Raw genomic sequence first — 21971 nt, 5'->3', positions numbered from 1 at the left:
AAAAAAATGCAAATATTTCTTATTCTCATATACACATATACATATACATAAACATCACTATCACCATCACTATCCAAACGCACAAGATACAACAAACAAACTCTCTCGATGGACTAATATTCGTATTCGAGAGATTCAATCTAACGAGATACCTAACGATGAGTCGGTATCGTATCATATTATTTATACACAGTCCAACCACCCTAGCCAAGCAAATTTTCTAGCCATAGCCAAAGCAATAAGTGCATCATCATGCCCAGTGCCAAAAAATTCCAACCTGATGTTAATGCCAATGCCAATGTCGTTCATCCTCCTTTTGCAAGCAACCATGCCAGCCCTTTCGCTGCAATATTAAGTTTTATCTTCCTTTCAATCATCTTTCTTTTGTCTTTCTTCCCCCGTTCATCCCTTTTCCCGTATCCCATCCGTTTATTTCCCCCCTTCCCCCCAACAAGGACTTCTCATCTTCATAGTCCATATGACTTGACAGTAAAAGTAATACAGTATGCTTGAAACACAAATTCATAACAATAGTGCGACAAGAAAAACAACACGCTAAAATGCAACGCAATCGCCCGAAGAAGAAAACCAAACCACCTCCCGTCCTGTCCATCAGCCTAAGCTGTTCAGCTAGTAGTATAGCGATACTTGAAACCTCCACGACAAAAGAAAACTACATCGCGAGCAAACAATACCAAGGATCCCCCGCTTCCCATCGTGATGTTTTCAGATGGATCGATTAATCAATCCTCAAAGTGTACGGACTCCCACTCCTCATACTACCCTCATCGTCAAGATCAACACTTTTGTGTGATCTCGGAGTTCTTGGTTGAAATGAGGATGCATCGTTATGGATAATGGAGAAATCCCGGATACTTCCCGCACTACTCTCTGCTTTGCCCGTAAATGGTATAGTTCTTCCAAATCTTGGATCCACAGCTGGGGCGAGTCTATATCTCTTGCTGTTATGTTGTGAAGCTTCATCATCGACAATAACTATCATCCATACACCAATTAAGCCATTAGAGCCGATAAGTGGTGTGCAGTGTATCCAGCGTGGTCGACCATCCAAATCATCTTTTGTTACCCAGCGTACTTTAGCAGTGACACCTCTTCCATCAGCAAGAGCTTGAGTTAACTCCTCACGAACACGATTGCTGCCCCCAATTTTTGCCATGAAAGGCGATTGTAAAATGCCAGGCACCCTAAGTGTCGGACTTGCAAACAAAACTCTCAAACTGGGGTATGGACGAACAAGAAGATAATTCTCATATATACCGCCAAGTTTTCCACTAACACGTCCAAGTTGTGTGTTTAGATTTTCGGGACTTGTACTCTTGATATGTAATCTTGGTTTATGCCAGTTGCCCTTTTGAAAATTGCTGTCAGGGTGATCCTCCTCGGTCTCTTTGTGCATTCTTCCTCCCCACTTGCGTACTGTGTCCAGCTCCTGCATATTTAACATCTCGCTTAATTCTTGGAATTCGTCTTTCGGTGGCGGTGCTGGGAGCTCCTCCAGTTCAACATCGGGATTTGCTGCTTGTTCTGCTTCACGCTCCTCGGCAAGTTTATCTGCCGCAACAAGACGTTGTAGAGATTCTAGTTCTGAGCATTCTTTGACTAAACCCGAAATGTCGACCTGCGCACCAATGAAATATCGAATCGTGCCTCGACTATCGCATAGTGGGGCACACATTAGGAGATTCATAAATGGAGATCCATCTCGTCGACTATTATTTGATTAGCCATCATCTCCTAGCGTGTTCAGACGAAACTTACTAATTCAGAAAAGTCTCGCAATGTTCCTGGCCGGCCTCAATCTTCTCTCGAATTCTCCTCACACTGAACGGGTTTGTTTTTGGTCCTTGCAAGAATCTACAATTCCTGCCAAGAACATAACTCATACCATACTGTGTGGTTCGGTGGAATTCTAAATTATGATTAGCTAAAGTCTACCATTTAGTTCATTGAAACATACCCTCAGAAGCAAAAACAATAGGGTTATCCGGACGAGATGGATCAGTTAAACAAAAAACCTCAGCTAAGCCCTCAGATGCCTCTCTCAGATGCGCTGGTAAAGTTCCAGTGATTCGTCTCTGGATCGATATACTGACGGTCTGTATGTATGCCCATGTAATATAAGCAGGGAGATCCTCTCGAACTAAAACATCGAAAGCCTTTGCCGCCTTTTCTTCTAACACACTGCTCATTGTCTTAGAGGCTGCGGTCGCAGTAAAATCAAAACCCGGAATTGGTTCCAGAGCTTCCGCAATTGCATTTGAATATGAAATAGCCTTGAGTGCTTTAACAGCATCTAGGTAATATATGAGTATAGGAATTGAAGAAGGTCTATGTGCGCCTAGAAAAGAAGTAAATCTTAAAAGTAGTGAAGGATCACTGAAGATTATTCGTAGATGCTCTGTCGAAAAGAGCTGTTCTGATCTTGTTTCTAGAGAATATCGTTTGCCTCCAGTCTCAGTTGCCGCCACAAGGTCAAAAGATCCAGGATCAATATCTTCTTCATTTAATGGTTCCAACACTTCTCCATCTTCTAGAACTCCTGTCTTTTGCAGTGCTGGTAAAGATGTCGCATTAGTTTGATATGACGACACGGAGCCACCTCGAGAACGCGAACGCGAACGCATTGTCGAAGGCGAAGATATTGATTGTGGTGAAGATAGTATGTTTGGCTTTGAATCTCTAATTTCTGTGCGCCCCTCTCTCTCTGAAATATCGAATGCTTCTGGTAGATGTTCTCCAGACTCACGGTGTTCTTCGTTGTATAGACTACTACTATGATGCGTCAACTGACTTTATCAAAGCAGTAGATGATTATTTAAAACTCACCTTGTCCGCAGAGGAATACCAACTTGAGCTTGTAGAATCTTTGCCGCCTTGCTGGGTGTGGGTGATGCAGTTCCCCGTCTTGGACTGCTAGAATCAAATCCTCTCTCTAATGAATGTCTTCTTGACCGACTTGCTTGCGAGGGCCCTGCCAAATGGGGTCCCCCCAAACCTGGCCTATAGGGTTTGTAAAATGGTATGTCGTTCACTTCCGCACCGCCTTCTTCTTCTTCTTCTCCTGTACTTGCTTCGTCGATTTTGGTGGGGAGTGTAAAGCCGGGATTTTTTGCATAAGTAAGTGCTCCTTTACGACGATCCGCTAAACCTTGCATGTTCATTTCCGCAGACGTGGTAGATGTCGATTGATTAGGGTGAGGAAACTAGTTGTGGCAAGAGTGATGTCAGTTCAGCTAGAAAATAATATCTCGTCTTGCTCTCTTCACAAAGCTCAATTGAGCATCAATGGCTGAACGGCAAGGCACTGAATGGCAGTAAATAAATACAAGTGAAATTAAGTGACGCTTTGAAGTTGTCCCCTTTCCCACATTTCACAAGAATGCGTCAAGTGAAGAATTAATTCTCCGATGAAAATCAATAGTATGACATGGTTGAAATTGCGTGAAGACTCAATCAAGCCCTTGTAAATGACGGAGAAAACAAATGATGATCATCAACATACATGGGATGTATCCTGAAGGCTGTTCCTTCTCTTCTGCTTCAAGTGTTTCCACATCTATGCAACTAGCAAAGGAGATGTCCCCCGATTTTGAGTATGGTGAAGATATGTATATGCCTGTGTGTCTATTCCAATGGTCGAAATGAGAAAGATATACAAAATTGGAATTGCACCGCGAGGGAGAGAGAAAAAAGACAGGAGAATTGCACAGACTGATGTGAGTAGTTTTATGACATACCAAAGACAGAATTGGAGGCGGCCTTAGACGAGGAGTACTTCCATTCCGATTTCCAGTTGCATTTGCATTTCCATTGCCAAAGCCATTGCCAGATCCATCCCCGTTCCCACCAATAACAGAACCGCTACGTTCAACGCCTATAATAGTCCGCACACCAGGACCATACGCACGACCTTTTCTTTGGAGGGGTTGTGGTAAATGTGATTGATCTCCAAATCCTGATGACTTCGTCGACATGACGAATCCTGGGAGTATCGGGAGTCTAGGGTGAAATTCTTGGGCACAGCTGGCGAATTGACGAATCAAGAGAGGGCCACTGGTATAATCCTTGTGGCGATGTAAATAGTTTAAAAAGTGGAAAGTGGAAAGTGGGAAGATTAAAAATTAAGACGAAAGTTTAATTCCCCCAATCTAAATGAGTGAGCGTGTCCGACGACGGGACCATTCCATTATATATTGTGACCCGGGGTGGAGTTGCTTTTTGGCGTGAAATGTCCATATCCTTAAGGTTTCGAAAAAGGAATTAATGTTATGATTTCTTATGGAGTGATTCCCTCTGTCTTTGAGGTGCAAATTGTGCAAAACACACAACACCACCTCGGGAGGCAGATAGGGAGGTGAGTTGCTGTGGCGCAGGTAGGCCGGTGTGGCGTGCCTGTCTCTCTGTCTCTCTGTTTCTCTGTCTCTCTGTCTCTGTCTCTCTGTCTCTGTCTCTGTTTCCCTCGACGCCCCGATACCTAGACAGGAGAGCAAGGAGCAGCGACCCAAATCAGTCCAGAGCATTCCTCACTTCCTACCCAAATGGCCAAACTTAGTAATCTGGGGCTGAAGAGGAAAGAAGCTACCATGACCATGAATGACCTTGACCCATCGATTTCCTCATTCGATCAAGTCGTGCGAGGAGCCGGCAAGAGAGAGCAAAAACGTGAATCGTGAGTCTCGAATCGTGATGCGGAAGAACCAAGTGAGTTCGGTGAGGGAGGAAGGTGCTGCCGGGAAGCAATTGTCATTGGCTTCCACTGCCCAGACTACTTAATAGCTCTACAATGTGCTAGTAGTCGTATGCCGTCCGTGGCTCTTGACTATTGATCTCAAGCAGGGGCATTCAAATGAATCCATTCGTCCAATTTGGCACGACGGTTTAAATTTCAAGCCTTCAGATGAAGGAAGGGTCTTTGCTTTCTGGGAGAAGGGTGTTCATCCAATGTTCTTCTCAAAGCAGGAAAAAGAAAAGCACATTCTTAAGAGAAGACATGGTATGGGACATGGCATGGTAAATTGCATTGCACATTCATTGCATTGCATTGCATTGCATTGCATTGCACATTGTAATACGGTACAAAAGAAGGACTTTCTCGTCAAACCCATCTTGCTGAAACCAATTGATCATGAGAGGTAGCTGCCGGGTAGGTCATGTACCTCTTACCAAGTCATGTTCAAGTAATAGAAAAAAGCAACACCGTCGCTTTGCTTAACAAACTTACTCAAGAGGTGGTACTTCAAAGAACGCATCTTAGCCAATGGTGTGAATGTCCCACTCTTTGCCTCTCAAGCCCTCTTTTATATTTATATATAACGACAACAACCAAGCAGATGTTGGTGCAATGTCACTAGTAAACGTTGGAACTCTTGTAGCCTTGTAACATGCGCACATAACATACATGACATAGCATACAACATATCACATAGTATACAGCAGATAGTATATACACCAAAATTGAGACAAGGCCGTTGTGTAACGGTCAATGTGACAGTGACATGGAAAATACAAGCTCGAGACAAGGTGCCTGATCATCTCATTGTCCGTGACGAGAATATCACCGACGTGCTTTTCACCATCTTCTCCCAAGGCACATTCCTTATCTTATTCTCCTCGAGACAGCATTATCGGTGGATTGTTTCGCACTGTCTCGGGTCCCATGTACAGTGTACAGTGTACAGTGTATAGTGTACATCAACGCCATATCATATTGCTACTCGGTGGTCTGGCCCTTGTGGATTGGCTGATCTCGAGCTGATCTAATCTATCAGATATCGAATCCCGTCGAGCGCCAGTCACCCAGTCGCCCAGTCGCCCAGTCACCCAGTCTAACTGACGGAGGATAAGTTACAACACGGTTCGCTTGCGATGAGAGAGGAAGTTGATCGATCTTGATCCCGTGGCAGCTGGGACCATTCACCCAAGACGAGATCGTAAAATTGTATGAAGAATCGAGAAAGAGAATGCAAAGGAAGCAGAAGAAGCAAAAGATGTGAACGCGCGGAGACCAAAAACGAGTCAAGGCGGAAAGCATACTATGGGTCGGATCTTCCAATGGCCGATCGTCGTGTCGTGGGTGGGTAGGTGGGTGGGTAGGTGGGTGGGTGAAAAAGGAGTGGGGCTCGTGGGATTTATCCTATTGATTGAATAGGTGAATGCATGTGGATGGATGGTTCATGCTATGTAGGTAGGTATGCACTCTGTATGCGATGGAAACCCCCTTGGAAGAGTAGATCCACATAACTTCATTTGAAGAATCAACATCGTCACCATCATCACCATCATCACCATCATCACCATCATCACCATCATCATCACCATCATCACCTAGGTTAATAGAGCAACAGATAGGTATTGAAAAGTTGCAAAGAACCATGATCCATCTCATCTCATCTCGCCCAGTCCCCTCATCCATCCACTTCGTGCCACTTTACATTACATGTCACTTCCCTCCCGTCATATATTTGATCCGCTATCATCCTTTGCAGTTGAATTTCTGCCATTCCCAATTTCCAAATCAAGCTGAAAATCACATCATGGTGTAGGTATATCCCTATCCCTATCCCTATCCCTATCCTTCGCCCACCCCATCGGAAAATCCATCATCGCAACCATCTCGACGAGCCATACCTGGAATGGCTTCACCTGTCCTTCATGCCACACCCAGGAAACATGACAACGTCCGTCACAGGCCCAAGGACTCGAGGGCCATGAACCCTACACGTGATCGACATGTGGTCCGCGTTTGTGTGGCAGGGGCGCGGGATCTTTCAGAATCTCTCAGGGGACATGAGGTTAAACGTTGATGTAACCTTACCTTACTGAGTGATCGCATAGATATTTGGTGGGTTGAGAGCCGGCACGCCAGTCATCCGTTAATCATCCACATATAAGATTACGGTAGTGAACGTCAAGTGCCAGACGTCCAGTCGTCGATCGTTCTTTCCCAAACTAGGAAATCCCTTGTTGGAGTTACTCGTCCACGTGCTCTCCCCCAAGAAAAAGATTGTCGTGACCAAGTACCGTGATCAACAACTAACTGGAGATAATCTCAAGCTTCACCTGTTGAGTAAATCATGATCGGATTGAACCTTCAGAAAGGCAAGACACAATGACACAACTCAACTAATTGATAGATCCGTCTACGTCATCAAAATCCATCGCCGTCTTTCCATTCTCTACCTGCTTCTATCGCTCGGTTGAGAGCCACATCCCCACGTTTCATTGCTTCTTCTTTGCTTGCTTCTAGCCAGCGTTGGATTTCAGCAATCTCCCTCTCTAGCTTCTCTTTGATTGCCGAGTCGGGTTTCTCCGAACTCTCCATTTCATCTCCTCTTCCTTCATCTATCAAATTCTGCATCTCTCCATTTCGTACATTCCAGTCCTCAAGTCGAATATTCAAATTATCCTTTTCCGTTTGGTTCTCCCAATATGCTTGATATTCCATTTCTCCCCCAAAGCAAATACCATACCCATCACAATAGCAAATGTGTTCTTTCGGGCATAATGTCGTTTGTCCTGCAAAAACAAATTGCCAGATATATTCCCACACTCTACCACTTATATAATCCGATATCTCGGTTCTCAACAACCAATCCCGATAGGAAATGTATCTTGCCAGTGGCAGAGTTCGAATCCTCTCTTTCGAAACTGCAAATTGTGCGCAACAAGGTTGTGCAAGCACTGTTGGAATAGGTTCAAGTGGGAAAAGTTCCAACCATGCTCTTGCCATGATAGTCTGCTCTTGTTTGTTATCATCCTCCTCCACTATCCCTGGATGCATCCAATCTGGACATCCTGGATGCCAATGACATCGCAAATTCATATATCCTTCTCGTATAACACGTTCGGAAGAGAGCCTTGAGATCATCTGAACGGCATCGAGATCGAGAAGTTCATTGTTATGCCATGTCATTTGATGAGAATGCATGAATATGTTGACATCCGAAAGATTGTTATAATTCTCAATTATATAAGAAAGGTATATCATAACCTCATGACCTTTATTCTTCGGTGGATGATATTCGGCTTTCGGGTCGTCCGCTGTATATATGGTTGATTGGATACTAGTATCATTCTCGAAATTCTCTTTTATCCAATTCACATCTTCTTCTTTCGTCCTCGAGATAACGAGCATTTTCGAGTATGTCGCAGGAAATGGTTTCACTATACCTGGACGAAACGATATTGGTTTTTGTGTTTCTTGCATCGCCCTCCATTTCGCACCATGTAATCGGATATCATTTTGCCATTGACTAGGTCCTGATTCAGTCGGTTCCAATCTAGTGTTGAGAAATGGCTTGCAGAGTAAAAGCAAAAATGTCGCAGTTAGTAACGAAGCAAATGGGATCAATTTCTTAGGAAAAGGCATTGTCATATGGAAGTAAAATGAGAAGCAAAGCAGAAAGCAAGTTACAAATTCTTGCTATACATCAAAGTTGGAAGATCTTTGAAAATTCCAATCATCATTACTCGAAGTCATTCAAATACATAGACATTTAACAGTCTTACGAGCTGGATGGAGCTTGCCCAAATAACGAAAACATCAAAGAATGAAGGAATGACGGAAAGAGAGTTTAAAATTTTCCTAGGTGATGAGATAGTTTCAGTCAGTCTTTCCTTTTTGAGACGAGGGGAAGGAAAGTATTATGAACGCAGGTTGGGAAATTTTGGGATTGGCGATTTCGGGTAAGAGGTGGTGAAGGGAGGAATGAGGATGTGCGTGCCACGGAATGACGAATTCGGAAATATTGATTGGGCTTCTTGGGAATGTGTTTTACAATCTTGGGAGTGTATATTTGGGATGGGATGGGATGGGAATTTGGACATTGGAGATTTTTTGCTTTAATAGATCTCTTGGAGTGGGAATTGAGTCAGGGGGGAGAGAGGGTTGGAGGAAGTGAAGATATGGGTATTTGAAGTATTTGGAGATTTACTTGATAATCTTTACGAATAAGAAATCTCAATACTAAAAACGAGTGTACTATGTTTTCTTTTTTTTCCCCCTTCTCTACCTGTGATAAATTAGTGTTGTTTTCTTTGATTCTTATAACAGATTGATTTTGAAAAGTTTTGCGTAAAGTATTCTATATGTTATAGTGCGAAAAGAGGTCTTCTTGATATCTAGACACTTACTATGTTTCTTTCCTCTTCTCCTTCTCCTTCTCCTTCTAATTCCATCACACCATAAACAAATTTCCCAACTCCCTCGTCTTCTAGGGCACCAACTATCATCACATCCCAGATTACAACTGCATTTTCCACCTCCCCAATTTCAGCAGCAACACCACAACCCCATTCCCCACATCAACTTCCAGCTCCCGCGGTCAAGTTTTCCACCACGATATCAACGACGCCTGCACTAAAATTCTCGCGAGGTAGATTTTGATGGATCTCCTTTTTTTTTTTTTTTTTTTTTGGTTTCTGGAAGTCTCACGAGAAGAAAATGAGAAGTGGAGGTGAATTGTAATCCAGGATTGTATTGTGAGTGTGCTGAATCCGGCGGCGTAGGAGGATTTGGGAATGGTGTGGTGTCTGCTGAGGTAGGTTTTAGGGTTTAGGTTTTGGGTTGTGGCCGTGTGGTAATGGATAGGAAGGGGCTGGATATGAGGATTTGCTGTTGGGAGATGTGGGGGGAGGGAGCGAGGAAGAGGGGAGATGTGAGAGCGGGGTTTTGGGTTTGTTTGGAGAGTTTTTTTCGGTCTTGCATTGGGTATGTGTATGTATTCTGTTATATTACTTGAGCGAAAAATATGAAATTGTTGCTATAATATTCTTTTTCCTTAGCGATTTATGTCCTGGAAATATCTTGAGCTGTATAAAAAAGGGGGATATGTGTGTTGACTCATAGGCGTGCAGTATAGTATGAGTGTACTTTCATATTAATCCACTTTCTTTCTCCTGTCTAGAGACTGATTGGTTTGTACTTGTTTGTATCTCTCTGCAAGATTTCATTTCTAATACAGTTGTACGTCATTACCTTTTTACATTTGGGAATATTCGTGCATGTATCTTGATCTGATTCTCGAGGACCTCGATATCGAGATTGCATAGACTAGCACCTACTGGGTATATATATATAGGTATCTTGTTCCTCTTCATCTCATATTCGTTCCTCACTTAGGCCCCTGGCTGGATGATTAAATAACCGATACTACTAATAGCTCGGCAGAATTCTATATGTTGGTTCGAAATGTTATATATATATATATATATATCAGTAACTTGTAGAAAATACTTGAAATGCTGGAAAACGTAACAAAGTGAAACAGTGAACCATGTGGCTGTCACTCATCCCATCATCATCATCGTGGACTAGCTATTGTCCCGTGAATTATAAACTCTTTTTCATGTTTTGTGACAATTTATTTATGGGAAATATTTATAGACATGTCGATTTTAGAAATTTTAGAAGAAAAGTAACCTGACGAGTGGATGAATAGGTTATTAGTTAGATCTTGCGGATTGACATGTAGATGATCCAAGCTTTTAGACTTTTAAGGGTGAGAGGACGACCTCGCTTCTTAAACTTAAACTTCAATTTAATCTTTGCAGTTGACTGACTATAATGCTGATATTGTGAGCTCGAAGGAGTGGAAGTTTGTTGGTTTGATACATGCAGTGATGATTGGGATGGGGAGAAGACGAAGTATTGAAGCGACGTTGTGTTCTTCGATGATTTACTTACCTTGCATTGTTTTCAATTCGTTGGATTATTTGGATTTTTTTTGGTCTGTTGTTCTGAGAGCTGGGTTAAGCATATATAAGGTTGCCACTCAATTTCTACTCCCAAAGCCCATATACAGATAGCAATATTGCGCACATGTTTTATGGGTGTATACGGGTGTGTCGACAGTATTTTCGTCATCATCGTCGCTTTGTTGGGCAATTGGTTCATTGGATATCTGGTTGAATAAGTATTCAACTTGAGTATCATTGTGTGTTTTTCTGGTATATCCAATTTAGCCGTTGAACTTGCAATTCATGATTGGCTAGGTGATTATGGACCAATCAAATAGGTGAATGGGATTACGTTTTTCGTTGAGATGACCTTGCGGCGCAAATCAGCCGCGTTGACGAATGTAAAATTTACCCAACGTTAGACGACATTTCATCACCTCCTTTGTATGTTTGCTTGTCTTACGGTGTTGTATATAGATTCAAGATGCTTTGCGAAGAATGCCAAAAGATATTTTGTGGTCGTCAAATGTTGAGTGAGATATATTTCCGGGCACGTAATCCTCATCATTCTTCCTTGCAATCAATTATTGATGCTTCGGCCTCTGGCTGTTGGGTTTGTCATCGACTACTGGCATCTCTCAGCAGGGAGATAGATATTAAGGATACACTCGCAGAAATCTCTCCTTTGATTAAATCCTCAACATGGCACTTCTATCGAGTATCTGACCAAGGACGATGGTTCCTTACCTTTCGATTTGGAGATGATTATTTTCATGATCTTCACGTAATGTCACACGACGGTAGGTCAAAGTTAAAGATCTTGCCAACCAGCTATACTTATACTTCAATCTAGAGTATGGTGGGCCATACACAAATCATGCATCAATCGCGGGCGATACCACGATGTCAGATGCTGCACTAGCACAAGCCTCGAAGTGGTATTGTGAATGTTTATTGAAGCATACCACCTGCACCACTTCACCAGCATCTGGCTGCCTCATGCCAACTAGACTGCTTCGAATTGATGAAGATGAAAAACATGCCAGGCTTGTCGTAACAAAGGAAAAAGTGGCCCAGGTTTCACATTATTCAACCCTGAGTCATTGCTGGGGAGATTCTGATATTTTGAAGCTCACAATTTCGAACCTGGAAAGTTTTAAGGCTGGCATCTCTCTTGAGCAACTCCCGAAGACGTTTATTGAGGCTATATTTGTAGCTAGAAAGTTGTCTATTCCTTACATATGGATAGACTCGCTTTGTATCATTCAGGACTCTGACGATGACTGGCAGACTGAGTCTGTCTCGATGGAAGATGTCTATGGCAACAGTATTCTGAATATCATGGCTACAGTCTCCAAAAACAGTCATGAGGGTCTTTCTCGATCTCGAGACCCAAAGATGTTAGAGCTATGTCCAGCAATTCAGTCAAAATGGGAAGATGCTGAGAACGATCTATTCTATTTATTCAACAAAGAAATCTGGAACGACAGATTGTACAGTGGACCACTGCTAAAGCGAGGCTGGGTTTTGCAAGAACGTGTCTTGTCACCTCGTTCACTCCATTTTTGTGATAGTGAACTACTCTGGGAATGCAGGGAGATGGCTAGTTGCGAAACATACCCAGCAGGACTACCAAATGTTTGCAAGAAGAAAAATTTCAAGGCCAGACCACTATCGGTCTCCAAGTTCTATGAAAGGAAGTATCTGATAGACGGAGCTAATAAGACCATGAAAGGAATTGCTTACGATAGATGGGTACAGTGGATTTCCCTTTACGGACAAACACATCTAACGAAAGATTCGGACAAACTAGCTGCAGTCAGTGCGCTGGCCAAATGCACACGGGCAGTTTTTGATGATAGCTATGTGGCAGGCCTTTGGAGATCTATGTTTGCTGATCAACTTCTTTGGTGGGGTATGTCCAATTCTCGTCCGAAAGACTATCGAGCACCGACTTGGTCCTGGGCCTCGGTGGACGGCTTTGTTAACCTTGCTTTCATCCGTCCAAATACCAAATATCACATTGAAATTGACGAGGTACGAGTTACGCCCGTTTCCAGCGTCCATGACACTGGTTGCATTTCGGATGGATACTTTCGTGCAAGAGGACTGCTAATACGCGACAAACTTGTCAACTATCAGAGAGATAGTGATTTTCCCTTCCTCGCTGGGAAGGATGAAGATACAAATATGGTTGTAAGGCTAGATACACCAGTCAACCAATGCAGAGAGAAGTTGATAGTCCTTCCTATCTTGACAAACTCGAATGGGCCGGGCCATGAAGATTATTGGTTTCATGCATTACTCCTTCAGGAGCGGGCGATGTCACCAAATGGCTTCTATACGCGGATAGGCTATGCGTCGGTTGAGAATAGTTATGTGAAGAACAAGATTGGCTTGGATCACCCCCAAAACTTGTCCAAGTTGAAGTTTCCGGGAAACCATGTCGGTTCGAGTTCTGAATCAAATAAGTCAAACCAAAATGGGGAAGGTGTAGATTTCAGCATTAAGTTAGATGAGAGTCTGTATCTAGAGGGTTCACCGGGATCTTTTATGGTTTACTGAGAGGCATTTGGCGGGGATGGATTGAATAGGTAGTTACGTGAAGTTGGAGTACTGTAATGGAAGAGGCGAGCTGGGTCAAATTTTCAGCCTGTTAATATGATGACGGAGGTATGCACTTGGTATGTGAGTTTTGTGTTTTACTGACAGGTGTTTGTCGGGGATGGATTGGATGGGTAGTTACGTGAAGTAGGGGTACTGTAACGAAGAAGGAGGCAAACCAGGCACGCCCTATTACATTTTCGGGTTGCCAATATAGGGATGGAGGTATACGCTTGGAATAAGAGTTTTGATATTCTTTATTTGGTCTTGGTCTGTATTTTGATATCAATTTATCTAATCATAAAAATCTCAGCTACTGTGATGTGAGTCCAGCATAATATGAGACAGTAATCTATTCTGCGTTCGCATCTCGAAGAAAGTAGGATATGAAATCAGAATATCAAATCAGATGATCGTAGAATTTTGATATGTGTAGAAAGTTTGATGGAGTCGGTGGCTGATATGTAGACTTCAGATCTTTTATGCAGAAGAGCTAGCCTATATACACTTGAACAACAGCAATCTTGAAAGGAAGTAAGAAAAAGAGATACTTGACCAGTGTAATTGATTAATGTGAATTGAAAACTCGATGTTGGTATGGGAGATAGATGTAGATGTACGTAGTGCATGCAGTCCAGCTCGTAGGTAGTCGGTTAGGGAACGAGTGGGGGTTTCCTTGGGGTTGGATATAGAAGTAGACTGGGTGTATGTGAATCTCTTGTGTGATTGTCGCAGTAATGTAGAGATTGATAGATTTGGTTGTTTGAGATCTGGCAGAGGCCGTAGGTATCTATCTGGATTCTGGATTCTTTGAATGTCAAGGTGTGAAGTCTCGCTGGAAGTCAGGGATCTCATTACATCACGTGACAGAGCAAAGAGAACCGGACAAAAAGCAAAAGCCACATCGAATGTCTTGTCCCTTTTTTCCCCTACTGACTAAGAGAGGAGTACCGTAATTAATGGCAACTTATACCACGGTAAAATTCTCCAGAGAGTATGTACGAGTACAAAACAATAATTAACCTTCCTGTCGATACACATAACAATTTTTATTTAATACTACTACTATTATTATTACTATTATTATTATTCTTACCATTCTTCTTCTTTGATATTCACTTCTGCACATTCCATTCCATCTCTGATCTCACCCTTCTCTGTTTGTCTGATCACTTCTTCTTCTTCTTACACCTCTCAAGGCTCAAACGGGAAATCGCGAACCGACGTACCGATTCTTTCAGCAATCCAAATTAAACTTCCTTCCCATCGTTCTCGACCTTAAACCATCGCCAAAGTTCCAAGCACAAACAATACCACTCCTTTCAAATACACCACAATCACATCCAACGACCATCAGTTCAATTCAATTTGTTTCTGGCATTCTCACAATCAATCTCTAATTGTAATCAACGACCACAAGCTTCTGGGGTATGTTTCGACCGATTTGCGTCGACTTCTCCTTATCCCGTCTGTGTCTGTCGCAACACGAATTGAACTAATTTCCCGATGCAGCATCCAGCATCCAGCATCCAGCATCCAGCTCACCTCACCTCACCTCGCCTCGACACAACCACAAAACTACTCCAACTCGACGACCTCTATCGACACCGACACCGACACCAACACCTCCACTCACACCTTTAATCATGCCTCAAGGTTATTCATCTCGAGATGTTGGTGACCCATCGCAAATTAAGAAGAATAAGCAATCAATGGCAGATCTCAAATTAAGACGTCTTACTGAATTGAACAACCGGCTCCGAGAAGATTTAGAACGCGAAAGGATCCCAGTCTCGCAAGCTGCTAAGAGGTAAATTTCCTCCCCTTCACCTTTTGACTACTCGAGAAGTGGCTCTAGATCACCATCACTAATTCGTGATATCTATTTAGTATTATTCAATATACCAGTCAAACTAAAGATTTTATGGTTCCCTCAATTTGGGGTACTGTTGAAAAGAAGGACGATCCATATGCGCCGCAACAAAGTGGTGGATGCTGTTTGGTGATGTAAGACAAGGAAGAACACACCAAGATAATTCGAAATGGAAAGCATACGAACGACCCGACAATGACCAATTATAATTTCATCAATCACTCAATTCATCAATCCATTCAGATACACCAATTTCGATATCGATCCTTCCTTTTACAAAAATCACGTACATCACCATACAGAGGGAGAGAGGGAGGTAGCAGACCAGAATAAAGGGCGTTATTAACGGGGCGTATTGGGGACATCATTCACTTTTCAGCCTTCTTCGACATTGTTTCCAGAAATCCTAATGTTTCTTCTCGAACCTTTTCGTTATACGCCTGCTCTTTTTCTCATGAGGATACCAAAAGAAGCATTAGCATATTTCACCCATTGGAGGTACATTTTCATCATCGACAGGGCACGATAGCAAGCTGGTTACTCTTACTCTCGATTCGAGTGTATCTACGACGTGTATCTTGAGGAGTGCGATTGTTTGAGACTTTTCTTGATGAGAATGAAAGGCAGGATAAAGTCATTAAGAAGGAAGATGAAGAAGTGAAATGGGGAAATGGGAAAAGAAGCATGTAATAATTTTTTTTTCGTTTCTGTTCGTAGTAGTTACACCTTTTTTTCCCTCTAGGACTACCAACAAACATAGTATGCACCTTTATATGGACTTCTTTGTGTATAGGATTATTTCAATGGAAAGTCATTGGGATGGTATTGTTTTTTATACGAATGAAGAGACTTTTGTTTTTTAATGCATCTAATTTATTTTGATATCTAGTGAACTTTGAGTGAGAGTGAGAGAGATTATATCATGTGAATTATATATATGTATTTGCTATTTAATCGTTGATAGTTATGATACTTGATAGTTGAAACCCTCCGTGCCTCCTTCTCAATGAATTGTCATTCCGATATTATTCAACACCTAGGTAAGACCGATCTCTCACTCCCCTCCCCAGATGGTAATAAAATTTCACTTTGTGCAACGTACCAGAGCAGGGGAGGGTGGGCTCGGGACTTGAGAATTGAGGGTTGGGGAGTGATTGAGATTGAGATTGAGATTGAGATTGATATTGAGATTGAGATTGATATTGATAGTTGGGTATTTTGGAATTTGGGTGTGTGGGTGTGGGATTTGTATGTGGGATTGCTAAGTGGATGGCGTAATTTCGTTTTGTTTTTTTTTTTGGGAAGGGGGGGGGGGATGGGTTGGGATGGGTTCACTGGTGGTTGGTTGTGAGTTATTGGATTTTTTTTTGATTTTATTTTATTGGATTGGGATTTGTTTAGGTGGGAGGGTAGATGTCGAGGTAGAGGTACAGGTACAGGTAGAGAGGTACAGGTAGAGGTAGGTAGATGTTTCCTATTTGAATGGGATGGGATGGGATTGATTGCTTGCTTGCTTGCTTGATTGCTTGATTACAGGTGGAAGATGTTGTCTAGTCTGGTCTCGTCTCGTCTCGTCTCGTCTCGTCTTCAGCTGAAATGGAACGAATTGAACTTGGATGGATGAATGAATGGATGAGAGGTCATGAATGGGTTTGGGTATTTTGTTTTTGTAGTGTTTTGGTAGTGTAGCGTAGTGTAACATACGAGTTGCTGATGTTGATGTTGATGTTGATGCTGATGTTGATCATCTTGTATCTATCTGTATGTATCTGTATGTATGTATATATTACGTATATATATATATATATATATGTAATGTAATGCAATGTAATGTAATGTAGACAGATAGATAGACTATTGATTTTGCTTCTTCTTTTTTTGGTGGTGATTTGTGGTGAGCGATTTGTGGTGAGTGAGTGAGGGAGTGAGTGAGTGAGGGAGGGATGATTGGTTTATGGCGTACTCGAGGATGGTTTGCTGGGGAGAGATTAGGTAGTAGGTCTTAGGTCTTAGGTTTTAGGTTTTAGCTATTAGGTTTTATGGAGGGAGGAGGGAGGGAGGGTTTTGACAGTTGATGGATTTGATGGGTTTATGGATTTATGGATTTTATGGATTTGTTCCGTGAAGGAAAGGGTTGTTTGATGGGATGGGATGGGATGGGATGTGGTTTGGTTTGGTTTGTGGTCTATTGTATTGTCAGTCATCTACAATATCCAAGGGGATTGAGATCTTCAGAGGAGACAGGTACGTGCTTGCGAGACAGGTAGGGAGATAGCTCGGAGAGTAATAAGTAGCTGAAGAAAGGAAGCTAGATAGATAGGTATCTCTCAATGTCTGTCTGTCTGTCTGTCTGTTTGTCTGTTTGTCTGTTTGTCTCTTCGCTTGCTTGTCTTTCTTCTTTTCTTTTTTTTCCCCCGTGACTTGTTACTAACTGGTAAGTTGTTAGATACCTACCTACCTACCTGGTGCAAAATCCTATTGTATGCATGTAGGTAGGTAGGTATATATGCGTGAAGCTAAAACTACGTACATGATCCATCTCATGACACGATGATACTCATCCCACACACACACACACACTCTCTCTCTCTCTCTGCGCAAACTTGAGAATTGAGATACGTAGTCGTTATATAGTTATGTATAGTAGTTAGTTGTATGCACTCCAGACAATAAATAGCCACAAGTAAAACAACCCAAATGCGTTCTGCACTACCATCTGCACCTGCACCTGCACCTGCATCTATCTACCTACCTACCTACCTACCTACTACCTACGTGCATCTCTGTTCTGCATTGCCCCATTTCTATCTTGTTTCTGATTGTGTTTCGGTCTCTGATCCTGATCTTGATCTTGTTTCTCCTCGCGCTTTTCTTTTCTTTTCTTTCTTTCTTTCTCTCCTTCCTCTTTTGGGGGGCCGCTTTCTTCTTCTTCTTCTTCTCCTTCTCCTGGCTCTTGCGTCAAATGGGGAGCTTGAGCCACCCTCTTGTTTTGTTTATTGCTTTGTGTGTTAATCTACAAAGTGAAGTATGCATGCATCTATGTATTGTCCTTATTATTACCTGGGTATTATTTGTCTAGCGTGGTGTGCGATGGAGATTTGAGGGATAGAGAAAAACTTCGGGATTTTATGGCTGTTGTTGATTGGATTGGGGGGTGGATGGGAGAGGTGGATGGGAGAGGTGGATTGTGGATTGTGGATTGTGGATTGTGGACACTGGACCTGGACCTGGACCTGGAGCTGGATGGATAGCTAGATGGCTACGACTAGCTAGATAGAGGTGGTCGGTGGGTGGACTGGGTACTGGGTTTTGGATTGGGTGATGGGTAGGTCTAGCACAGACGTCTTCGCCGAGGTGGGAAACTAAATGGGAATGGAATGGCTGTTAAATGGGGAGAATTCCATTCAATTCAACTCAATTCGAGATGGGATGGGATGGGATGGGATGGGATTAGATTGGACTGCATGAATTGAGATGGGATGGGGAAGAGTGGCTAGGTACCGGTAGTGAGTGATAGTGGTAGTGGTAGTGGTAGTGGTCTTGCAGTGTGGTAGGTAAAAGCTGTGGTAGGGTAGGTAAAAGGTGTGTGTGCCGTATGTACCTAGGTACATATCATAATTACGCTTTACGAATTGAGTTTGAATGATGAGTGAAGGAGGAATAATCGGAATCGAATCATCGATCGAGGAGGGAATCAAGCAATGCAATCAAGTTCTGTGTCCTTCGTAATTAACCGGGGAAGGCGGGCCAGAGAAAGGAAAGAAAAAGTTAAAAACGATACCGGGCCTGCGTAGGTAGGTAGGTAGGTAGGTAGGGGAGATAATTACCTAGGCAACTTAGGTATTATTACATATGCGTAAAATTGTACAGGCAACTGGTAATTATAAGTAATCACAACGGATATTGGATATCGGTCGGGACGGAGTATATGCGAAGTATATAGCTGTTTGTGTTTGTAAATTCCGATTGGGATTCGCATTAGCATTAGGGTTAGCATTAGCATTAGCATTAGCATTGGGATTACGAAGATTTTGCTTTGCATTTTGTGGTACAGGTATTGGGAAATCGGATTTACATATTCATATACGGAGGATTTTGGGTTTCGATTTCGATTTGGATTTCCATTTGGAACGTGCTCATGGATAAGATGGATAAAGTCGATGAAAGGAAGATTGTCACTGGGGATGTAGCAGGAGAGGAAAAGAGACGTGGGGATGGGGATGGGAATGAGGATGGGATTCATCAGGTCGATGGGATTAAACTTCCTCGGGTGTCGATTCAGTTTTGTACGCAGTGTAAATGGATGTTGAGGGCGGCTTATGTATGTGTATTTTTTCCTTTCTTTCTTTTTTTTTTTTTTTTTTTTTTTTTTCTTTCTTTCATTCGTTCGTTGTTTCTTTTTTCTTTTCTTGAGAGAGGGTTTTTGGGAATTGACCACAGAAAATAAGATGCGAAGCGGCATTCTGAAATGCCATGGGATCAAAGGTTTTCATAGCTACATGAAGTTATGGAAAAGGGGATAAAATCCACAATCCCTTACGATTAACACCCCCTATGTATAATAACAAATACAAAAATAAAAGCATACAACTTTTATGATATCAAGCTGTTCTTCGGTTGACAAGATTCGACTGTTTGAGGGGTTGCTTTGTTGAGGTTTGCTTGGTTTCTTTGGTCTTTGGGGAGGGGCGTGTGGATGGCTGGGTGTACCTGTTGTATGGATGGATGATGCTGGTGCTTGTGGAGTTTCAAGCAAGTGCAGTTGCACATATGCATCTGAGTAGATGTTTGGAGAGACGTACGGATAAAACGTTGTTGATGGGAAGAAGATGAAGGGATTGCTGAGACGGGTGGTGTCTCTCAAGTACGATGGGTTTGTTTGCATTTGGAAGGAGGGGGTTTACTTGATATCTGGAGTCAAGAAGGTTTGGGTGATGCTTTGATTGGGTGAGATCAGCAGAGCAGAGAAGTCTTGCGAGCTGCTTGGTGGGTTTACAAGATATCTCTACGGCTGGAATAGACCGGGGCGGATGGCGGAAATGGGTAGTATTCCTTCTCTTCCGAGTGGATTCATGTCGCTCTGTTAATCGATGTTAAATCCTCCGGTGACCTTTCCTCTCGTACTACAGTTCGGCTGTGGAAGGTGTCATAAAGTGGCATAAAATCGTCGAGAGGAGAGAAGACAACGAGATTGTCTTGATTGGCATTTGCTCAGGACATTTCTCCTGGCAGTGCTTTGATCCCTTGATGGGATGTAGAATAAGTAATTCTCACCTATTCATGGAAATAGAAATGGTGAGCATGTTAGTGACATTGTATCTCCGCTTATTTGAGCCAATGGTATACTCTGAAATGATTTTGCTATTATCTTGGACGATTGAATTGCATATTCAAGATTAGGCACTGGTACATAGGACCTTTCGATTCGGTAGTCACGGGCACGGGAACCTAATTTGCATTTCATCCTCTATGGGTGAAATTAACGCGAGGTACTTCGAACTCTCACTCCTGTTTTTCTCAACCTGCCATCTTCCTCTCTGTTTCCCCTCTCCTTTTTTATTGCTGCCAAACCTTTTGAATCATGCCTCTAATCTAACAACCACTAAATAGTTTGCACAAGAACTCCTCTCAACCTTCGGAACAGATATCGGAGAAGTCGCACTTCAACCAAGTACCGGTGGCACATTTATTGTCGAACTATTTACAGATGCGAACGTGAATAAGAATGCTACTAGTCATGTAGAAGGGGAAACTGGAAAGAGCGTGGATGAAGCAAAGGAAGTTAAGGTATTGAAACATACGCTTTGGGATCGGAAGAGTGAGGGAGGATTTCCTGGTTTGTGCTCCTTTCTCACAGTTGTCTTTGTACTTCTCGGAAGATATTGAAAGGAGGGTGGTTTTGGATATGGAGAAAGATTGGAATTTTTGAACACGATCTCTGATGAATTCGAGAATTCATGACTGGAGAAGAATGGCTACTAATTACAACATGCTTTCAGAAACGAAAGAATTGAAGAAGAGGCTTAGGAATATTATTGATCCGTCAAGGGATTTGGGTCATGTTGATGGAAAGAAATGTAAGTTTTCTACCTCAGTTCTCTGAGCCCTGTTTTTTTCTCTTATTCCTTCGTCCTCGCTCTCTTTTCGCTCGTCTCCAATGAGACTAACAGCCCCAGCAGCATCATCAAAGGCCACTGCTTCTGCCGTAATTCCAACAACTACCAACCAGCTCAATTTTTCAGGACAGAAAGATTCCGCACCAACAGATGTCAAAGCATCTGCCGCAATCCCAACTAATACCATATCTCAACCTCCAGCTTCCAGCCCCGTCTCTACCCCCCAACTGATTGAAGCGAAGCCAGAAGAGGTAAGAGAGAAGAAGCAAGATGAAGAGAAAGTAACTGTGAATGAGAGAGGCAAAATTGTCATCACGGGCTTGGAAGGAGAGGGCGGATTTGGGTTATGTAGACCTGGAGATGAAGACTGTGGTGGATTTTAAATTTAGGGTTTGGGGACAAGGGTTGAGAGGGATGAGGATGTAGTTCATGCCGCAGAATACTCTGCTTGTTGGAATGAAGTGGCTAGATAATGGACCTGTCTAGACCTACAATCTTGATCTGGCATTCGACGAGACTGTAGGCCAAAGTCGGGGAAAGTTTAAGAAATGATATTTAGGGTGCCTACTCCGAATGATCTATCAGATCCTGAAATTTGATTGAACTACGGAATCCAATGCTAACTCAGAGAACCTTGACGAAATTCGTCTACTCGATTGATACACCACAAGAAATCTGAA

The 21971-nt window shown here is 42.6% G+C and overlaps 5 protein-coding genes across 6 annotated transcripts; 3 read left to right on the top strand and 2 right to left on the bottom strand.

The window, feature by feature from the left end:
- Positions 1-7: 7 nt before the first annotated feature.
- Bclov3 lies at positions 8-4978 on the bottom strand. Of its 2 annotated transcripts, none has more exons than XM_024695587.1 (5): positions 3524-4978; positions 2848-3224; positions 1979-2793; positions 1780-1930; positions 8-1730 (listed from the first exon to the last, which is right to left on the bottom strand). In XM_024695587.1, exons 1-5 carry the CDS (start codon positions 3575-3577, stop codon positions 740-742), a joined length of 2388 nt encoding a protein of 795 aa, XP_024551382.1. In that variant the 5' UTR covers positions 3578-4978; the 3' UTR covers positions 8-739. The 2 variants fall into 2 exon arrangements, with proteins under 2 accessions (XP_024551382.1, XP_024551381.1); XM_024695588.1 differs by having other exon boundaries at positions 3759-4978.
- Positions 4979-6119: 1141 nt separating this feature from the next.
- BCIN_10g03860 (hypothetical protein) lies at positions 6120-8893 on the bottom strand. The gene has a single exon (XM_001546050.2). It carries the CDS (start codon positions 8387-8389, stop codon positions 7169-7171), a length of 1221 nt encoding a protein of 406 aa, XP_001546100.1. The 5' UTR covers positions 8390-8893; the 3' UTR covers positions 6120-7168.
- A 2249-nt stretch (positions 8894-11142) lies between these two features.
- On the top strand, positions 11143-13614 carry BCIN_10g03850 (hypothetical protein). Its single transcript, XM_001546049.2, has 2 exons — positions 11143-11498; positions 11552-13614. The coding sequence occupies exons 1-2, from the start codon at positions 11486-11488 to the stop codon at positions 13261-13263; spliced, it is 1725 nt and encodes a 574-aa protein (XP_001546099.2). The 5' UTR covers positions 11143-11485; the 3' UTR covers positions 13264-13614.
- Positions 13615-14236: 622 nt separating this feature from the next.
- Positions 14237-16098, top strand: Bcgg1. The gene is made up of 3 exons (XM_024695586.1): positions 14237-14730; positions 14815-15112; positions 15193-16098. The coding sequence occupies exons 2-3, from the start codon at positions 14949-14951 to the stop codon at positions 15311-15313; spliced, it is 285 nt and encodes a 94-aa protein (XP_024551380.1). The 5' UTR covers positions 14237-14730; positions 14815-14948; the 3' UTR covers positions 15314-16098.
- Positions 16099-19005: 2907 nt separating this feature from the next.
- Positions 19006-21955, top strand: BCIN_10g03830 (hypothetical protein). The gene is made up of 4 exons (XM_024695585.1): positions 19006-19496; positions 20786-21011; positions 21175-21252; positions 21355-21955. Exons 1-4 carry the CDS (start codon positions 19314-19316, stop codon positions 21672-21674), a joined length of 807 nt encoding a protein of 268 aa, XP_024551379.1. The 5' UTR covers positions 19006-19313; the 3' UTR covers positions 21675-21955.
- The last annotated feature ends 16 nt before the right edge of the window (positions 21956-21971 follow it).

The sequence above is a fragment of the Botrytis cinerea genome, chromosome 10 (assembly GCF_000143535.2).
Source record: "Botrytis cinerea B05.10 chromosome 10, complete sequence".
Taxonomy (NCBI): Eukaryota; Fungi; Ascomycota; class Leotiomycetes; order Helotiales; family Sclerotiniaceae; genus Botrytis; species Botrytis cinerea.
The sequence above is the reverse complement of the archived record's forward strand: the minus strand, read 5'-3'. Positions and strand labels throughout refer to the sequence as shown.